Raw genomic sequence first — 14,361 nt, 5'->3', positions numbered from 1 at the left:
GTGTGTGTGTGTGTGTGTGTGTGTGTGTGTGTGTCACTAAATTCTTACCAGTACACAGCCCTAGTCAACATGCTAATTTTAACAAATATTGTTGAGATATTCTGTTGTTGTTTTATTCCTCTTGCTGGCTTCATTCAGTCCTTTTCAGATATTTCTTATCATGTTTACGCCGATGATATTCAACTGTATTTTTCATTTAGACCACATCAGCTGGACAGGTTGGCCATCCTCGTCCAGCGTTTGTCCCGCATCAGTGACTGGCTTTCCATGAACTTCCTGGTTCTTAACACCAGTAAGACAGAAACTRTGATTTTTGTTCCCAGTCACTTGAACCAAAATATCAGCCAGAAAATTGCATCTTTTCCCCCGTTAGTAAAATCAAAAGGTAAAAAATCTATGCATCACATTTGACTCAACGTTAGGCTTCGACTCGCACATTAAAGCTGTTTCCCGTTCTTGTTTCTTTCATTTTAGAAACATTTCTAAGATTAGACATGATCTCCAGAGTTTCATGCTTTTGTCTCGTCTGGACTACTGTAATGCCATTTTCAAATGTCTGGATAAATTCACAATTTCCCGTTTGYAATTAATTCAACATGCAGCAGCCAKTCTTCTCACMAAATCCAGCAAACTGCCAYWTCACTTCTGTTTTATATCTGTTACAGTTGGCTGCTTGCTCAGAACTCATTTTAAGGTACTYGTGCTGACGTACAGAACAACAGTCTCTGACTACTTTTGCCAGCTTGTAACTAAATATTCTGTTGCTCGTTGTCTTCGTTCTGAGACTTTGAACCTCCTGGTTGTACCACAAACTTGATTAAAAACTCAAGGGGACCAGGCCTTCCAGTCGGTGGCCCCGAGGCTGTGGAACAGTTTGCCTTACAGCCTCATTTTGCTGACTCTGTGGAAGCTTTTAAAAAGCAACTAAAAACATTTTTATTTTCCCAGGYTTTTATGTCTTGATTTATAATCACGTGTTTTTCTGTTTTTTGTTTTGTTTAGTGTGTTTTTGTGACTTTATGTCTGTGAAAAGCACTTTATAAATAAAATTTACTTACTCACTTAAAATAATAAACTCTGAATGTTTAATAAGTTCTTCCAGGTGTTTTTTTTTTTTTGTTGCAGTAAGTTATGGTTGTGAAAGGAAGACGTTAAGAAGAGTTTTATCTCCGTACCTTTGCTTGTTGTGATGTGGGGTCCTCCCGGCGGGGGTGGCATGGGCATGCTCCCGTCTGACGGCGTCCTGCGGTGCCCCAGGGTCTGGGCTCGGGGTCGTATGGCCCCGTCAGAAGGCGTGCGCCTGTGCCCCCTGCTCAGAGCCATGGCTGCAGACACGTGGGTGGGTGTGAGCGACTGGTTGGGCTCCTTCTTGAAGCTCTCRGCCCGCAGGTCCAGGAGCGGGTTGAGAGCGGGGGCTGCGGGAGCCGGAGGGGCCGCGGGTGTCTTGATCCCGCTCACGGGGGTCAGGGGGAACTCGTCCGAGTCGGAGGGGATCAGGGACTTGGTGGAGTTGCAGTCGGACAGAGAGGACAGGGACAGCAGCGTTACAGAGGGAGACGGGTCCGTGCAGGCCAGCGCAGAGTCCGGATGTCTGGAGAGGGACAGGGAGAGGTTTCTGCTGGGCGGGGAGGTGCTGCGACGGAAACGACCYGTCCGCTGGAAGAGATTCTCCTTCTTCTTTCGCTGCTCCTCTCGGAGATCCTGCTCGTCCTGATGCACCTGAGGACAAGACCAGGAGAAATCAAAACGAGAAGCATTTGTCTCAACAAAACTCAGGAATCACTTAAATCTATTATTAAGATCTGATATCTGCTGATGATTTCCAGCTTGTTTAAACTTTCAGATGAGTGCTCTGCTGCTGTTTTCTGACCTGTTGTTTTCCCAGCTGCAGCAGGTCCTGCCTGAGTCCCACAGCTGCCAACAGCGAGGCGCAGCCCAGCAGCAGCGTGTCGCTTTTCTTCCTCTGGCTGCAGCGGCGGAGCGAGTCCTGGTGGCTCACGCCYGTCGACAGGCCTCCAGACACCAGAGAGGAGCCTCCGACGGCRGGCGGCCTCAGACTGCTCCACAGGAGCCCCGAGTCGTCCATGGCCCCGTTACTGCTGGTGTCCGAGGGCAGCAAGGAGCCGGGGGACTCCTCAAACTCAGAGCACTCCTCTGATAAACACATAAACATCAGGATTACACATGGATTGTAAAACAAACAAACAACAACAAAAAAATAAAAAAATAAAAAAACACAGGCTCACCCATTTCATTTAGGCTGGAGAAACCAGTGGTCATCGGGGCGTGCTTGGGAGACTTGCCCAGATTTGGTGCACTTGATGAATAAATTTTGGATCCTTCACCGAGAGATTTCAGTCTGCAAACGGAGAGGCTTCGTGTGAAATCAAATCATAATTCAGCTAGAGAACATTATGATTATAAAACACAAATATTATAGTTCTTGTGTTTTCTCTGCACTCTGACCAATAAACAAACACAATAATGTAAGAACATTATAATAAGTAGTTTTCCACAAGAGCAAACTGATGTATAAGCTTTTATAATTTRAAATTAAAAGCACGAGTTCCACTTTACAATACGAATCTCTTTATAAACTATTTATTACTGCTTCTTAATGCTTATATGTGAGTTTATAAATACTTTAACAAGAAGTCACATTTCTTTATAAAACAGTTATAAAATACTGAAGTAAGCTCATTATTTGGATGTACTTTATAATTGAGATTATTTCTTTTAGATAAATTCAATTTACTTTACTTTTTTAACTAAAAGTTTTAATATTTTGTATCATATTTTATACATTTGAACATAATTCAATGACTAACTTATTTAAAATGCATCAATATCTCTTTCAAAATGAGGGATTTATTTGTTGTAAAGTGGAACTGAAGCATTAGTTTGTTTTTCCTAAACACAAAAAATTACAGAATTCGGCCACTAATTTTAATAATGCGTTCAGTAAAATCAGCCGAAGCAGCTCGTACTTTTCCTCCCCGCCGACCCGCTCCCTCTGGTGTGTGGAGCTGGGGCCCCAGGTGCGTACGTTCTTCTTGTTGGTGGCGTTGTCGTCCTTCCTACAGACGGCGCTGCGGCCCCACGTCTTGCTGCCGTCGCTCGGCGTCACTACGAGACGGAGGAACCCATTAAAGACACGCGCGAGCTGGATTTCTGTACCAGACTGAACCTGGGTTTGTCCTCACATCGGATGGCTCGCAGGCGGGGAAGGACCCCGGGACTGGCAGGAGGGGTGGTGCTCTCGCTCCCCTGGTTCTTCCTCTTGTCCACACTGGGAGACGCCTGGACCGTGATCTTGTGCTCAAAACCTGCAAGAAGGGACCCGTATCAAAGTTAAATTTTGATGCTGCAACAACCTGCAGTTATATATTTGTTAAAAAGAGGTGCTCTATTGTATTTATTATTTTTATTGCTGCTGTAAACTCTCATTGAACAAAAGAAAAACAATAAAATGTACTTTATGTTATCGGGATTACAAATGTCTGGTTCACTGGAAGCAAGACATAAAGAATCGAGGAAGGTAATAATGGAGTTTAAAAAAAGTTTAACAACTTAAAGCTTTRTTCCCTCTATTGTTCAACGCTTATTTAATAGTTTGGAGAATCACAATAACACAAAAAATTCTTGAGAAATTGCAAATCTGATGAATTGTGTRAAAACTTTACTGACAGAAATCAAATAATTGGCACCAGTCTGACCAGTTCAGTGCTTCTTTCTTTTTCAACCTGGTCAAACTCTAACAGGAAGTGTAATCCCAATCTAATCTCTGCTGGTGTGAACTTTCCTCATCAGAACAACCCAATCTGGTTGCAGTTCCGGCTCCACCCACCAGAGGGCAGACTGATGCAGTTCCCGTCTCTGCCCAGCTTCAGCAGCCGGCTCTTCTTGAAGTGGCCCTTCCTCTTCTTCACGCTGGGCTTCTCCTGGTACATCTGATGGATGAGGATGTTCAGCTCCCTCTCCACGATGTCGAACTCCCTCTCGGCCAGCTCCTGCTCCCTCCGCTTCAGCTGCTCCTCCTGCTCCTTCTGCTCCTCGGCTGCCCGGGCCAGCGCCTCCTCCCAGGACCTCAGCTCCTGCGGATGACAGGAGAGAAAGAAAGAGATGGGTTTTGGTGTGGCAGCATCATTTCTGACACCTCTCCTGCTGAGATATTTTCAATTTGCAGAAACGCCTCAGACAGAGGGTGAGATTCTTCCCACCACCTCTGAACGACTTCTTCTGAAAATCTGTTTGTTTCAACAAATAAACGTTCATCAGACTCAGTTACTCAGTAAAGCTTCTCTGGATGTCCTATTTTCTTTTCTGTGTTKGTATGTTTGCGCCTCACTCCTCACCTTCTCCTTGGCCCTGAGCTCATCAAACATCTGCTGGATCTCCAGCCTCCAGTCTTCCTGTAAGGAGTGAAACGACTCCAGAGGCATGTGGAACATGGACGACTGCTCGATGGCCTGAAGTCGCCTCAGGATGTTGGTGAACGAAGGCCGGCTGCGGGGGTTCGGGTTCCAGCACTCTGAGGAACAACAGACAAGGAGGAGGAGAGGAAGCTGATGCGGTTTAGTTGATCAAAGGCTTTTCTWACTTTATCTCACTCCTAATCCCATCCCTCCTCCTCTCCAATRATGAGAACCTCAACATCTGCAGCTCTGCGACTTCCAGGTGCTTTTCTTCAGTCATTTTTTGTTTCAAAAACAGATATTGTTCTATTTTTAATTCATACTCCAAAAATGGAAAAACAGTCCATCTTTTTTATTTTTGTCAAACCTGAAGTTTAACATTGTTGTCATTGCAACGCAATGCCAAGTTCCTCACCATGGATCTCTTGAAGAAAGGTCTCATCTGCTAAAAGCAGCAGAAGCTCCAGGAAACGGTTTGAATCATCAGAGATAAACAGATTATCAGCTGACACCTGCTAAGTAAATGTAAAACTAGTTAGCTAGTGGTTATTTACTGCAGCTGCCTGGTTAGCTAGTTATGAAGTAAAAAGTGTTTATTCTTGCTCTTTCCATTTAAGGTGGAGCTAGTTAATTTTTTTATTTTAAGAAATTAGCTAGTTATATTAAAAAATACAGTCTGCAGTTAGTTAAAGAAATGCAAACGTAGTTAGCTAATGTTTATTTATTTATTCATTTACCTGTTTTTAAAAAGGTTTTTAATTAGCTCCACCTTAAATGCTCTGACAATGACAGAGTAAAAAAAATGGACGGACTGTTTTCTAATTTTTGGAGTATAAAATAAAAAAAATGCATGTCCAGTTATGATTTTTTTTGCTTGTTTATTAATATTTGATTTTACAATTTAAGAACAAGGACCTTCCATTTCTGTCTCCTGATCTTCTTTAGTTTCAGTAAAATATAGAAATTCATTTCTGTGCTTATGCAGACGACCCGTCACACATCTTAACTTTCACTAGTGAGTTTCACAATATCTTTTGGTCAACAATAAAACTACAAAACAAAATAAAAAAAAATGTTTAAATGCACAAACCTATTGGGGCTGCAGAATATAACCTAAAAAAGTGTTGTCATTGCAATAATGTGTGAAAGGCCCTGCACGGGAAGGGTTTTTGGACTAAATCATCTCTATTTATGTTCTGCATGTCAATAAGTAAAACCAGAATTTTTTTTAAATGATGCATATTGCCTGCTGTTTTTGTGCCAAAGTTTGAAACCAAAACCTCATGCAACCTGCTAAAGTACACAATGAGATTGACTCTCTTCTACAAACACACCAACGTTTTTCTCAATATACGTATATAAAACTGATTGAGTTGAGACATTTTTGTGTTTTCTAAGATCATTTAGCTGTGGCAGCCATCTATGCCTTGAATCAAGCTGACTTCAAAATTTAATCACTTGTTGATTAATTTCTGAAAGTTTCATCAAAATCTTTCAGGGGTTCATGAGATATTTTGYTAACAGACACACAAAGGCAACACTGCACACCTATGACGGCAGGCAGTAACATTACTCTAACAATCCTTCAGCCATGATTATAGCTGCTGGAAAAGCAGATTTATTCTGTGTTCAACCAACTCTGCATGTTTCAGTCATATCAAGTTTGGAAACAACATCATGCTCTCAGTTTGATGCACAGGATCTAAACCACCAATTAATTAATTAATTAATTTATTTATTTATTTATTTATTTTTTGGTCCGGTTACACATTTAATTTCTGGCAGCCGACGCAGCAACAGGAGAAGAGGAAGAGAGAAAAGATGGAGACGGCATATGGCGAGAATCACGAGCCAAACTCTGACAGTGTTAGAAAAACATGCTGAACACCTACAACACAATACAGAGCTCCGTCCCTTCAGCACTAAAAAATATAACATGTCACATAAAGATCTGAAATCCTTTAGCACGTTCAGCTGTTGGTCATACCGTTTTTATTACGAAACGTGTATTTAATAAACAAAATTATCATCAAAAGCGTGTGGCGATAACAGCAGACTGACAACCTAAGTAAAGAGAGTAAAACAAGATAAACTACTTCCTGACCTGAAGCACATAGATAAGATATGCGTTAAAAGTAAAACCTGACCTGAAATTTTAACCTGTATTTAAATAACAACAACAACAACAACAACAACAATTAGAGCACCTTATGTTTAATGCAGTTAAACAGAAATTATACTCTGCTGGTTATTCACAGGATGCGAAGGGGAAATCTGCATCAAAGCTGCACAAAGATATAATTATATGTCTTAAAAATCTTCATTTATTTAACTCTTAATACACATCTTTTGTAAAACACTGGAAAAAATAAACAATTGCGACCTTAAAATTTGCAGCACAGTTATGCAATCTTAAAGTCAGTGGATGTGAGCAGCCCGGGGGTCATTAAAAAAAAAAGGCTTTCCGCATCATCAGCGACATGTTTAAGGTCATCCTGGATGACTGGTGTCCAGTAAAATCAGAGGCGAGCGCATGGACAAGCAAGAAGAATGTAGTTTTGAACCATGAACACGCAGAAGGCAACAGCTGTGACCGTGTTTTCCCAGAGGATGAATATATATCTTAAGTTCAGGTGGTGACTCCTTACCTCCCAGTAACTGAGCAAAAGGTTCAGGGCAGGTTGACGGGACAGGAAGTGTTAGCTTGTTCATGGCAACACCGTAAGCTACTGCCAGGGCATCTATCTCCCGGTACGGTACTTCTCCGGTCAGCAGCTCCCAGAGCAGCACGCCAAAACTGTTAAGCGAGACAGAAGGAGACATTTACCACTACATTCAGATGTTATCATGCAGACTTACATCAGAACTGAATTAGTCCAATAATAACTAGTTTATTGTCTTTTTCTCAAAAGGACTTCTCTTAATTTCGTCTGTGTTCTAAATCGAATAGATTAAAGCTTAAAATAATGCTCATGGAGAAGAGGCTTTAAATTAGAGAGCTGCTTTCAACACTACACATAAACATCCATTTATCATAACTTAAAAAAAGTGTGTAGCTATTAAARTTTCTACAGATAAGAGCTCCTCTTTCCACATAGGTCAGTATTCTTCATCCATTAAATGTGGAGTTCCTCATGGTCCCATACTCGGTCCTTGTTCTGTTTTTATTACAGGTGCCGTCATTGGCAAGATGTTTATTCACTGCTGTGCAGGTGATACTAAAATCTATCTGCTAGTATGTTTTTAAACTGGGGAACTTGAATTGACCATAGGTTATTAACAATATCGAACATTTTTTGAATCAGTGGATTGCTGTGACATATTCATGCAAATATAATTTGCTGATTTCCCTCTCAAAAACAAGACTTTGGGTCTTCTTTGTCTGAGCCATGAAGTCAGGTTCAATTATATTGTTTTCACCTTCATTTTTAACTAAACTCAAGTCTTTAACTTATGTGGAGTTGTGTTTGCAAGTCTAGTTCTTTGTGTTGTTTCTGACACAAACTGCAAAGATTTAGACAAAGTCTCGGTATAATTAATTGTATATGTAAGCATAGTCAAAGTAACAGACTTCTTTAATTTACACATTTTGTCAGATGAGGCTATTTAAATATTCAAATAAAATGTATATTTAAATAAAATGTATTTATTAAAGCAGAAATCCAACCTTTCAGTTCTCTGAAAGGAAGTCTTACAGAGCTGCATGTTGGCAAAAATGAATGCCTTTTTGCCTTTTAACAGCAAAACCAGAATTCATATGCAAATAACCCTTAAAGTCAGCGTTAATGTGAGCTTTTCCATATTATAAAGTAGTGTCTGTGAGCACAGACAATTTTTAAAAAAGGAAACAGATGGCAGAAAACATAATGCAAATTTTACATGATGAAGTAATGTACTTACTGATAAACATGAAGTCATTCATCAAAATAAGCAAACTTTAACAAAGAGCAGTTTATCTTTATTTACTTATAAATAAAACTGGTTAACTTTAGCAGATGGGTTCAAAGAAGAGTTTATCAGTGCTTAAAAAGTTCTGTGGATTTTTGGTGGGAACTGGATCAGATGCTGCAGGACTTTCTGTGACTTTGATTCTAAGTTTAGGGTTCTACCACTGAAGAATGAGTTTTAGCCAAACTTTTATCTCCGTGTGAGCTTTTGGACGGTTTTGGACAGTACGAAGGATACAGTATAAAGAAAATCAGATTTGTCAACGAAATAAAAAGTGCTGCACCTCCACACATCACTGCTCTTGGAGAAGAGCGAGTGCTTTATGACCTCTGGGGCCATCCAGGCGTACGTCCCGGCGGCACTCATCTTGGTGGTCTGGTGCCACTCTCTGGCCAGACCAAAGTCTGTGATCTTCAGGATTTTCGCGCTCAGGTCGTCTCGCTCCACTGGCTGCAGAATGAGGACTGAGGAGGAGGAAACACACGAATAAGGTTATAATAATGTTTTTCCAAGGAGGCACTCTGGAAAACACAATATAAGGTTTTCAAACTTTTGTTTTTTAAACATTAACTTTTAAAAATGTCAGTCTGTTGAAAAAAGATTTTAAATTTAAAAGTTCATCCTAGAAAGTACTGAATAAAAAAAGAAGTGAATTTAAGAGTTATTGGGACAATCAAAGCTTAAATAGGTGTAAAAGTATAGTAGTAGTATAGTAGTGCTATCTGATAATTTGTTCATCCATCCATCCATCCATCAACGTAATAAATGAACTGATAAACACACATCTGTCTGTTTCTCAGCTGGCGTTTTTGCTGCAAGTTTTGTCTGTTCAGGTTTTTGTTGCATTGTTTAAATATCATTTATATTTATTTAAATGAGTCGGCACCCTGGTAATGTCCAACTTCCAGCCCATCTCTCTCTCTCTCTCCTCTCTGTATGACTTCCTCCTTTATTTCCGTGAGAGGGATAGCTATGGAAATATTTGGAGTGTACACAGTTCAGCTGAAGTCAGGTGGGGGCTGTTCTCTCCTGTCACTTATCTACAGGCTTATGCAAAGGGAGGCGAAACAAGCCTACACACACAACAGCGTCTTTGTTTACACACGCGCACACACACACACACACACATGAAAAAAAAAACCCTCACGTGATAAAAAGGTGTGCCTCTCTTTGCTCTGTTCTGTCCACAAGCTTGTTAGATTGGTTTCAGTGAGAGCGAGCTGATCTCAGACCAGGCCGGAGACATTTATTTAACCAGGTGATGCAGACAGAATGTGTCAAACTGTTTATGTAAAGCAACACAATCAAAAGACTGTTTTACACAAAGTTCTGACATATTACAGTCCATCTGTGGTTTTTGTGATGAAAAACTGAAACCCACTTTGGTTTTGAAATATTGTCAAAAATAAACTTCATTTCTGCATCCGCAACAGGTAAGATACTGCCTGTTCATAAAGGTTTTTTTAACATAATCTTTCTTTAAAAGATATAAAATTTAAATTATACTATTTTGCTGTACATTATAACTTTTTTTATAAATCCGACTTGTTAGAACAATAAAAGTACAACATTTTCATCACTTTTTTTGGTTGGCATGTTTCTAAAGGACACAGTTTCATTGACAGTGTTAAAAAGCTTCAACAGTCTATTTTTGTTTTACACTGTGCTCCTGTTTGTGTTAACTCCTTCATCTCTGTGTTTTTGATGTAGCAGGACATACAGCTCTGAGGCTAAACAAGAGATCAGTTTTTGGTGCGTTTTTGTCTCTGTTCTTCTTTCCTGGTTTGTTTGATGGCAAATATGGAGCAGAACTATTTGGGGAAAGGACATTCTGTATATTGGTGGAGGCTGGGCTGGAAACAGAACTGGGGGGGAGCAAGGTTCATAGAAACACAAACAAACGCACTGAAATTGGTTGAAAGCCTGTTTATAGAAACTGAATATGAAAGTGAGACAGCACACCCTCCTCCTCCTCCTGCTGCTGCTTCCTTTCATCTTTATTACATCTTCATCCTAAGATCGTCTCCACGCAGCTTGTAACACCACCTGCACTGTGTTCATTCATAACAGCTCAGGCTGTTTGCTTTCTGACAGCATTTCTTCCGTACATCATAAAAGCAGATTGATGTGTTTGAGCTCGGCTGGCAGCTCAGACACCTGAAAGGCAGCGGCGAATAAATCAAACCAACGAGGGCGTCGGAGTCATCACAGCACATTTCATCATGTTAAAGAGAAGAAAAAAAGCAATCAAGGAAACATGGCTGTTTTTTTTTATAAACTGCGATACCAGTGATGTTAGAAATATTACCTTAAAGTAAACTGAGGAGGAACTTAGATATGATTGTTTAGTTTTGTTACAATACATGCTGTGAGGTTTTAAAATACAAACATGTTAATAACAAGTCTATAAGACTAGTAAAAATACCAGTGAGGAAAACGGGGGCAGAATCACTTCTATTGTCTGTGGTTACAAGATGAAGAGGCGCTGGTCTGTTTTGAAATAAAGATTCTATTCTATTCTATTTTATTTTATTCTATTCTATTGTATTCTATTCTATTCTATGTCAAACAGAAAGTTTGATGAACTCCAGAAATGTATTTCTTTAGAAAATATAACTGCAAAAATACATCAAAACCTATCAGAGATTGAGGTGTATTTGCTGCAATAATTTAAACAAAACCTAAAGTAAAATAAAAACAACAGAACTAATTAACATCTTTTAATGTGAAAACATAAAATAAATAAAATTTTAAATGCTCAAACTTCTCAGCCAGATGAGTTTTCGTGATTAACAAAAAAATAAAAAATCTTAATAGCAGGGATATTGAATAAATATACAAATGACTGGCCATATTATTTTACAAAAAGTTGCTTAAATAAAACAACTGCTTGCCATGTATGCATCTCTTATCTCAGCTGCAGCTGTTCTTGATGTAAAGGTTTATAACTAAGGGCAAAGTTTTTTGTCTTGGCCTTTCTCAGACTAGCCATTAACTCATCAATCTGGTCAGAATAAAACCATTTTTCACCAAACTGAAGGTGTTCAAAGAGCTCTATATCGTTACTAACTGTTCATAATATTTCCACAGAATCTCACTTCATTAGATCAGAACTGTCTCACGCTCTAAATGTGCACTAATAAGTGATTTTATAGCTGAAGACTGGAAAGTTCCATGTGCCATTCAGGACGGTTGGTGAAAAGTTTCACCGTTCTCTGGCTGCTCCATGCAGAAACTGCTGCCAGAGCCAGGAGTTGGTCAGGTGCCTGAAACACCTGCTAAGTGAGGAGTGTCCCACAGAGAGCAGTGCAGCAGCAGCTTTAGTTTTCCTGCTGCCACTCCTCCAACCTTGAACCCTGACCTGAGCTGACGGTTTCATTCTAACTCACCTGATACTGAACAGAGAACACCGTATTTTACAGCGCTCGCAGATTTCGCACTTCAGAGGAGTGTCGGTTAAAACACACAAACACACGAGTACACAATGTTCTGGTTACGGTCTGGAAACTCTTTCCAGGTCAAATTTAGTTCTGATGTGTTTCATTCAAACCCACCAGATACTGAGGTGGTGCACAAGGTCTGCATCTTAATCACCAGGTAAACTTATTATAAAATCCTGACTACTTTTAGACAAAGAGCATTTAAAACACTTTTATATGTCTATATTTAAAAAAGATTGTTTAACAAATAAGGTTTTGAAAAAAAAAACTATTTGCAGCAGCTTTAAATGAATAATTGTGTCTTTTTTTTACAGCTGTGAAATTAATCGAGTTAACTCTGATTAATTTTAGTGCTGCATGGGCATAGATTAAAATGTTTTAATTGTGATTAATCTCAAACAGTTTACCTGGATAAATAAAGGTTAAAAAAATTAAAAAAACTCCATAACCCATGCAACCTTCAGGTGAAAATGAAGACCCCAAACCCAGACCCAAACCAGTGGTTATTCCGTATGTTGCGGGTGTTTCGGACAAACTGAGACGTTTATTTTCTAAACATGATGTCCCAGTRGCTTTCAAACCCCAAAACACATTACGGCAAAGGCTGGTTCACCCCAAAGATCCGGTGCCCCGGCACAAACAGAGCAATGTTGTATATGCTGTTAAGTGCCAGGAGGACTGCGACCAGTTATACATCGGGGAAACAAAGCAGCCACTGTTCAAAAGAATGTCCCAACACAGACGAGCTACATATAATGGCCAGAACTCTGCAGTTTTCACTCATTTACAGGCCAGCGGTCACTCTTTCAGAGATGAGGATGTTCTCATTCTTGATAGAGAGGAACGTTGGTTTGAGAGAGGAGTAAAAGAAGCCATTTTTGTGAAGAAAGACCGTCCWTCATTAAACAGAGGTGGAGGCCTCCGTTTTCAGTTGTCCCCCTCCTACAGTGCTGCTATTGCCAGTATCACTCCACCCCCTGTTAACAATAGGTATTAATTAGGTGTTAACGACAGCCATGTGATGTGAGTATCAGTCACATGGAGGCAGTGCTTAAAAGCCTGAATTTTGCCTGAAACTCTCAGACTGAAGAAGTCTCTTGGAGGAGAGACGAAACGTTTCATTAGAGAAGAACCCGTCCAGAAGACCTATACAATTATTTCTTTTTGTTTTTTTCCATGACACATTATGTACAGTTTTTTTTCTTTTTGTCTTCTTATGGCTTATTTTATTTTATTTTATTTTATTTATGTTTTGCTGACAACTGTGACCTTAGTATGTATCTTTCATTCCTCATGTAGWWCTCATTTRGAATGAAAMTCCTTSAATTCTTGATTTAACCTCATTATTCTGCACAAAATGTAACTGACTCACATATGTTTGGAGTATTTTTTAGGTCCTGTTTTATATTTAAAAAATCACGTCCAAGCATCAATTTTGTTTTCTAAATAAAAACAGTAAAAACTAATTAATAACTCAAATAATTTATTTTATCAATATGCAATAGAAATGTATGTTAAATTTAAGATTAATCATGATTAATTCACAGCTACTTTGGGATTACTCAGATTAAAAATATTAATCATTTGACAGCCCTAGTCTTTTTACAAGCTGCTCAAATATCCATTTCATCACAGGCCAGCCTCCAGGGAAAACGCCGTCCTGTCTCTCTGTGCCGCCTCGCCTTAAATACACAATGCTGGAGCCATCAGCTGTTGTGGAGCTTTGGGCGTGACCATCTGAACAATCAGCTGAGAGGTTTACAGTCAGCTGATCAGGTGCTGCAGGTGGAGCAGCCTGCCTGATGAAGATTAACGCCGCTTTCATTTTCCTCTGTTCTTCAAAAAGCCTTTACAGGAGCTTTAAAATGAGAAGGGAGATTACCGTGGCTAATTACAAGGATGTATTTGTTTATTAGGCTGTAATAAAACATGTTTAAATCCTTAAGGTATAAGCAATCCACAGGTATAAGTTCTGTATTTAAAGGTATTAGTGAGGCTCTTGTTTTGGGATTTCTGCAGAGCTTGTTGACAAACCCACTTTTTTAAAAACTTCACAACTATAGTATTCACTTTTTTGTTATTCACTTTTTAAATTAAATTACATTAGTAGCAACACTACCATAATATGAGGAGGTGCAGAGGTTTCCATGCTTGTTGGCTGGCAGCTGAATTCAGATTTTTGAGATCCAACCCATTGATCTATATTACTGGATTGGACATCCCTATAGCTGCTATAGCTAGCGACGTGCCGTCATAGGAGCCATTGTTATGCATTGAATCATGTCAACAAAATGGTAGAGTTTCAATGCGGGATGCGCGTCAATCGGTCACAAAAATGTTCAAAGCACCCTCATTTCTTATCCGATTTCTATAAAATATGACTTAAATTAAAGCTGAGAAAATTGCTGATGTTGTGATATGTAAAAAATATGTATTTGCTCAAGAGATAAATCTAAAAGCAGTCTGGGAACTTTTCATTATAGGTTTTTGCTAAGGTATTTACAGTAGAAGCCCCTTTCCGTCACATAAAACTGAGTCATGTGTCATGTACGTATATA

At 39.4% G+C, this 14,361-nt stretch overlaps 1 protein-coding gene across 2 annotated transcripts in view; it reads right to left on the bottom strand.

The window, feature by feature from the left end:
* The window catches only part of map3k10 (mitogen-activated protein kinase kinase kinase 10), a 37,905-nt gene that overhangs the window by 2,371 nt on the left and 21,173 nt on the right, over positions 1 to 14,361 (bottom strand). For both annotated transcript variants that reach the window (XM_014022837.1, XM_014022838.1), the window contains 9 exons: positions 8,647 to 8,827; positions 7,064 to 7,212; positions 4,356 to 4,531; positions 3,848 to 4,094; positions 3,204 to 3,326; positions 2,988 to 3,126; positions 2,247 to 2,359; positions 1,871 to 2,154; positions 1,176 to 1,719 (listed from right to left, as the gene is read on the bottom strand). In XM_014022837.1, coding sequence (XP_013878291.1) covers positions 1,176 to 1,719; positions 1,871 to 2,154; positions 2,247 to 2,359; positions 2,988 to 3,126; positions 3,204 to 3,326; positions 3,848 to 4,094; positions 4,356 to 4,531; positions 7,064 to 7,212; positions 8,647 to 8,827 — 1,956 coding nt within the window. The remainder of the gene's footprint in view (positions 1 to 1,175; positions 1,720 to 1,870; positions 2,155 to 2,246; positions 2,360 to 2,987; positions 3,127 to 3,203; positions 3,327 to 3,847; positions 4,095 to 4,355; positions 4,532 to 7,063; positions 7,213 to 8,646; positions 8,828 to 14,361) is intronic.

The sequence above is a fragment of the Austrofundulus limnaeus genome, unplaced genomic scaffold (genome assembly GCF_001266775.1).
Source record: "Austrofundulus limnaeus strain Quisiro unplaced genomic scaffold, Austrofundulus_limnaeus-1.0 Scaffold344, whole genome shotgun sequence".
In the NCBI taxonomy this organism is placed as follows: Eukaryota; Metazoa; Chordata; class Actinopteri; order Cyprinodontiformes; family Rivulidae; genus Austrofundulus; species Austrofundulus limnaeus.
The sequence above is the reverse complement of the archived record's forward strand: the minus strand, read 5'-3'. Positions and strand labels throughout refer to the sequence as shown.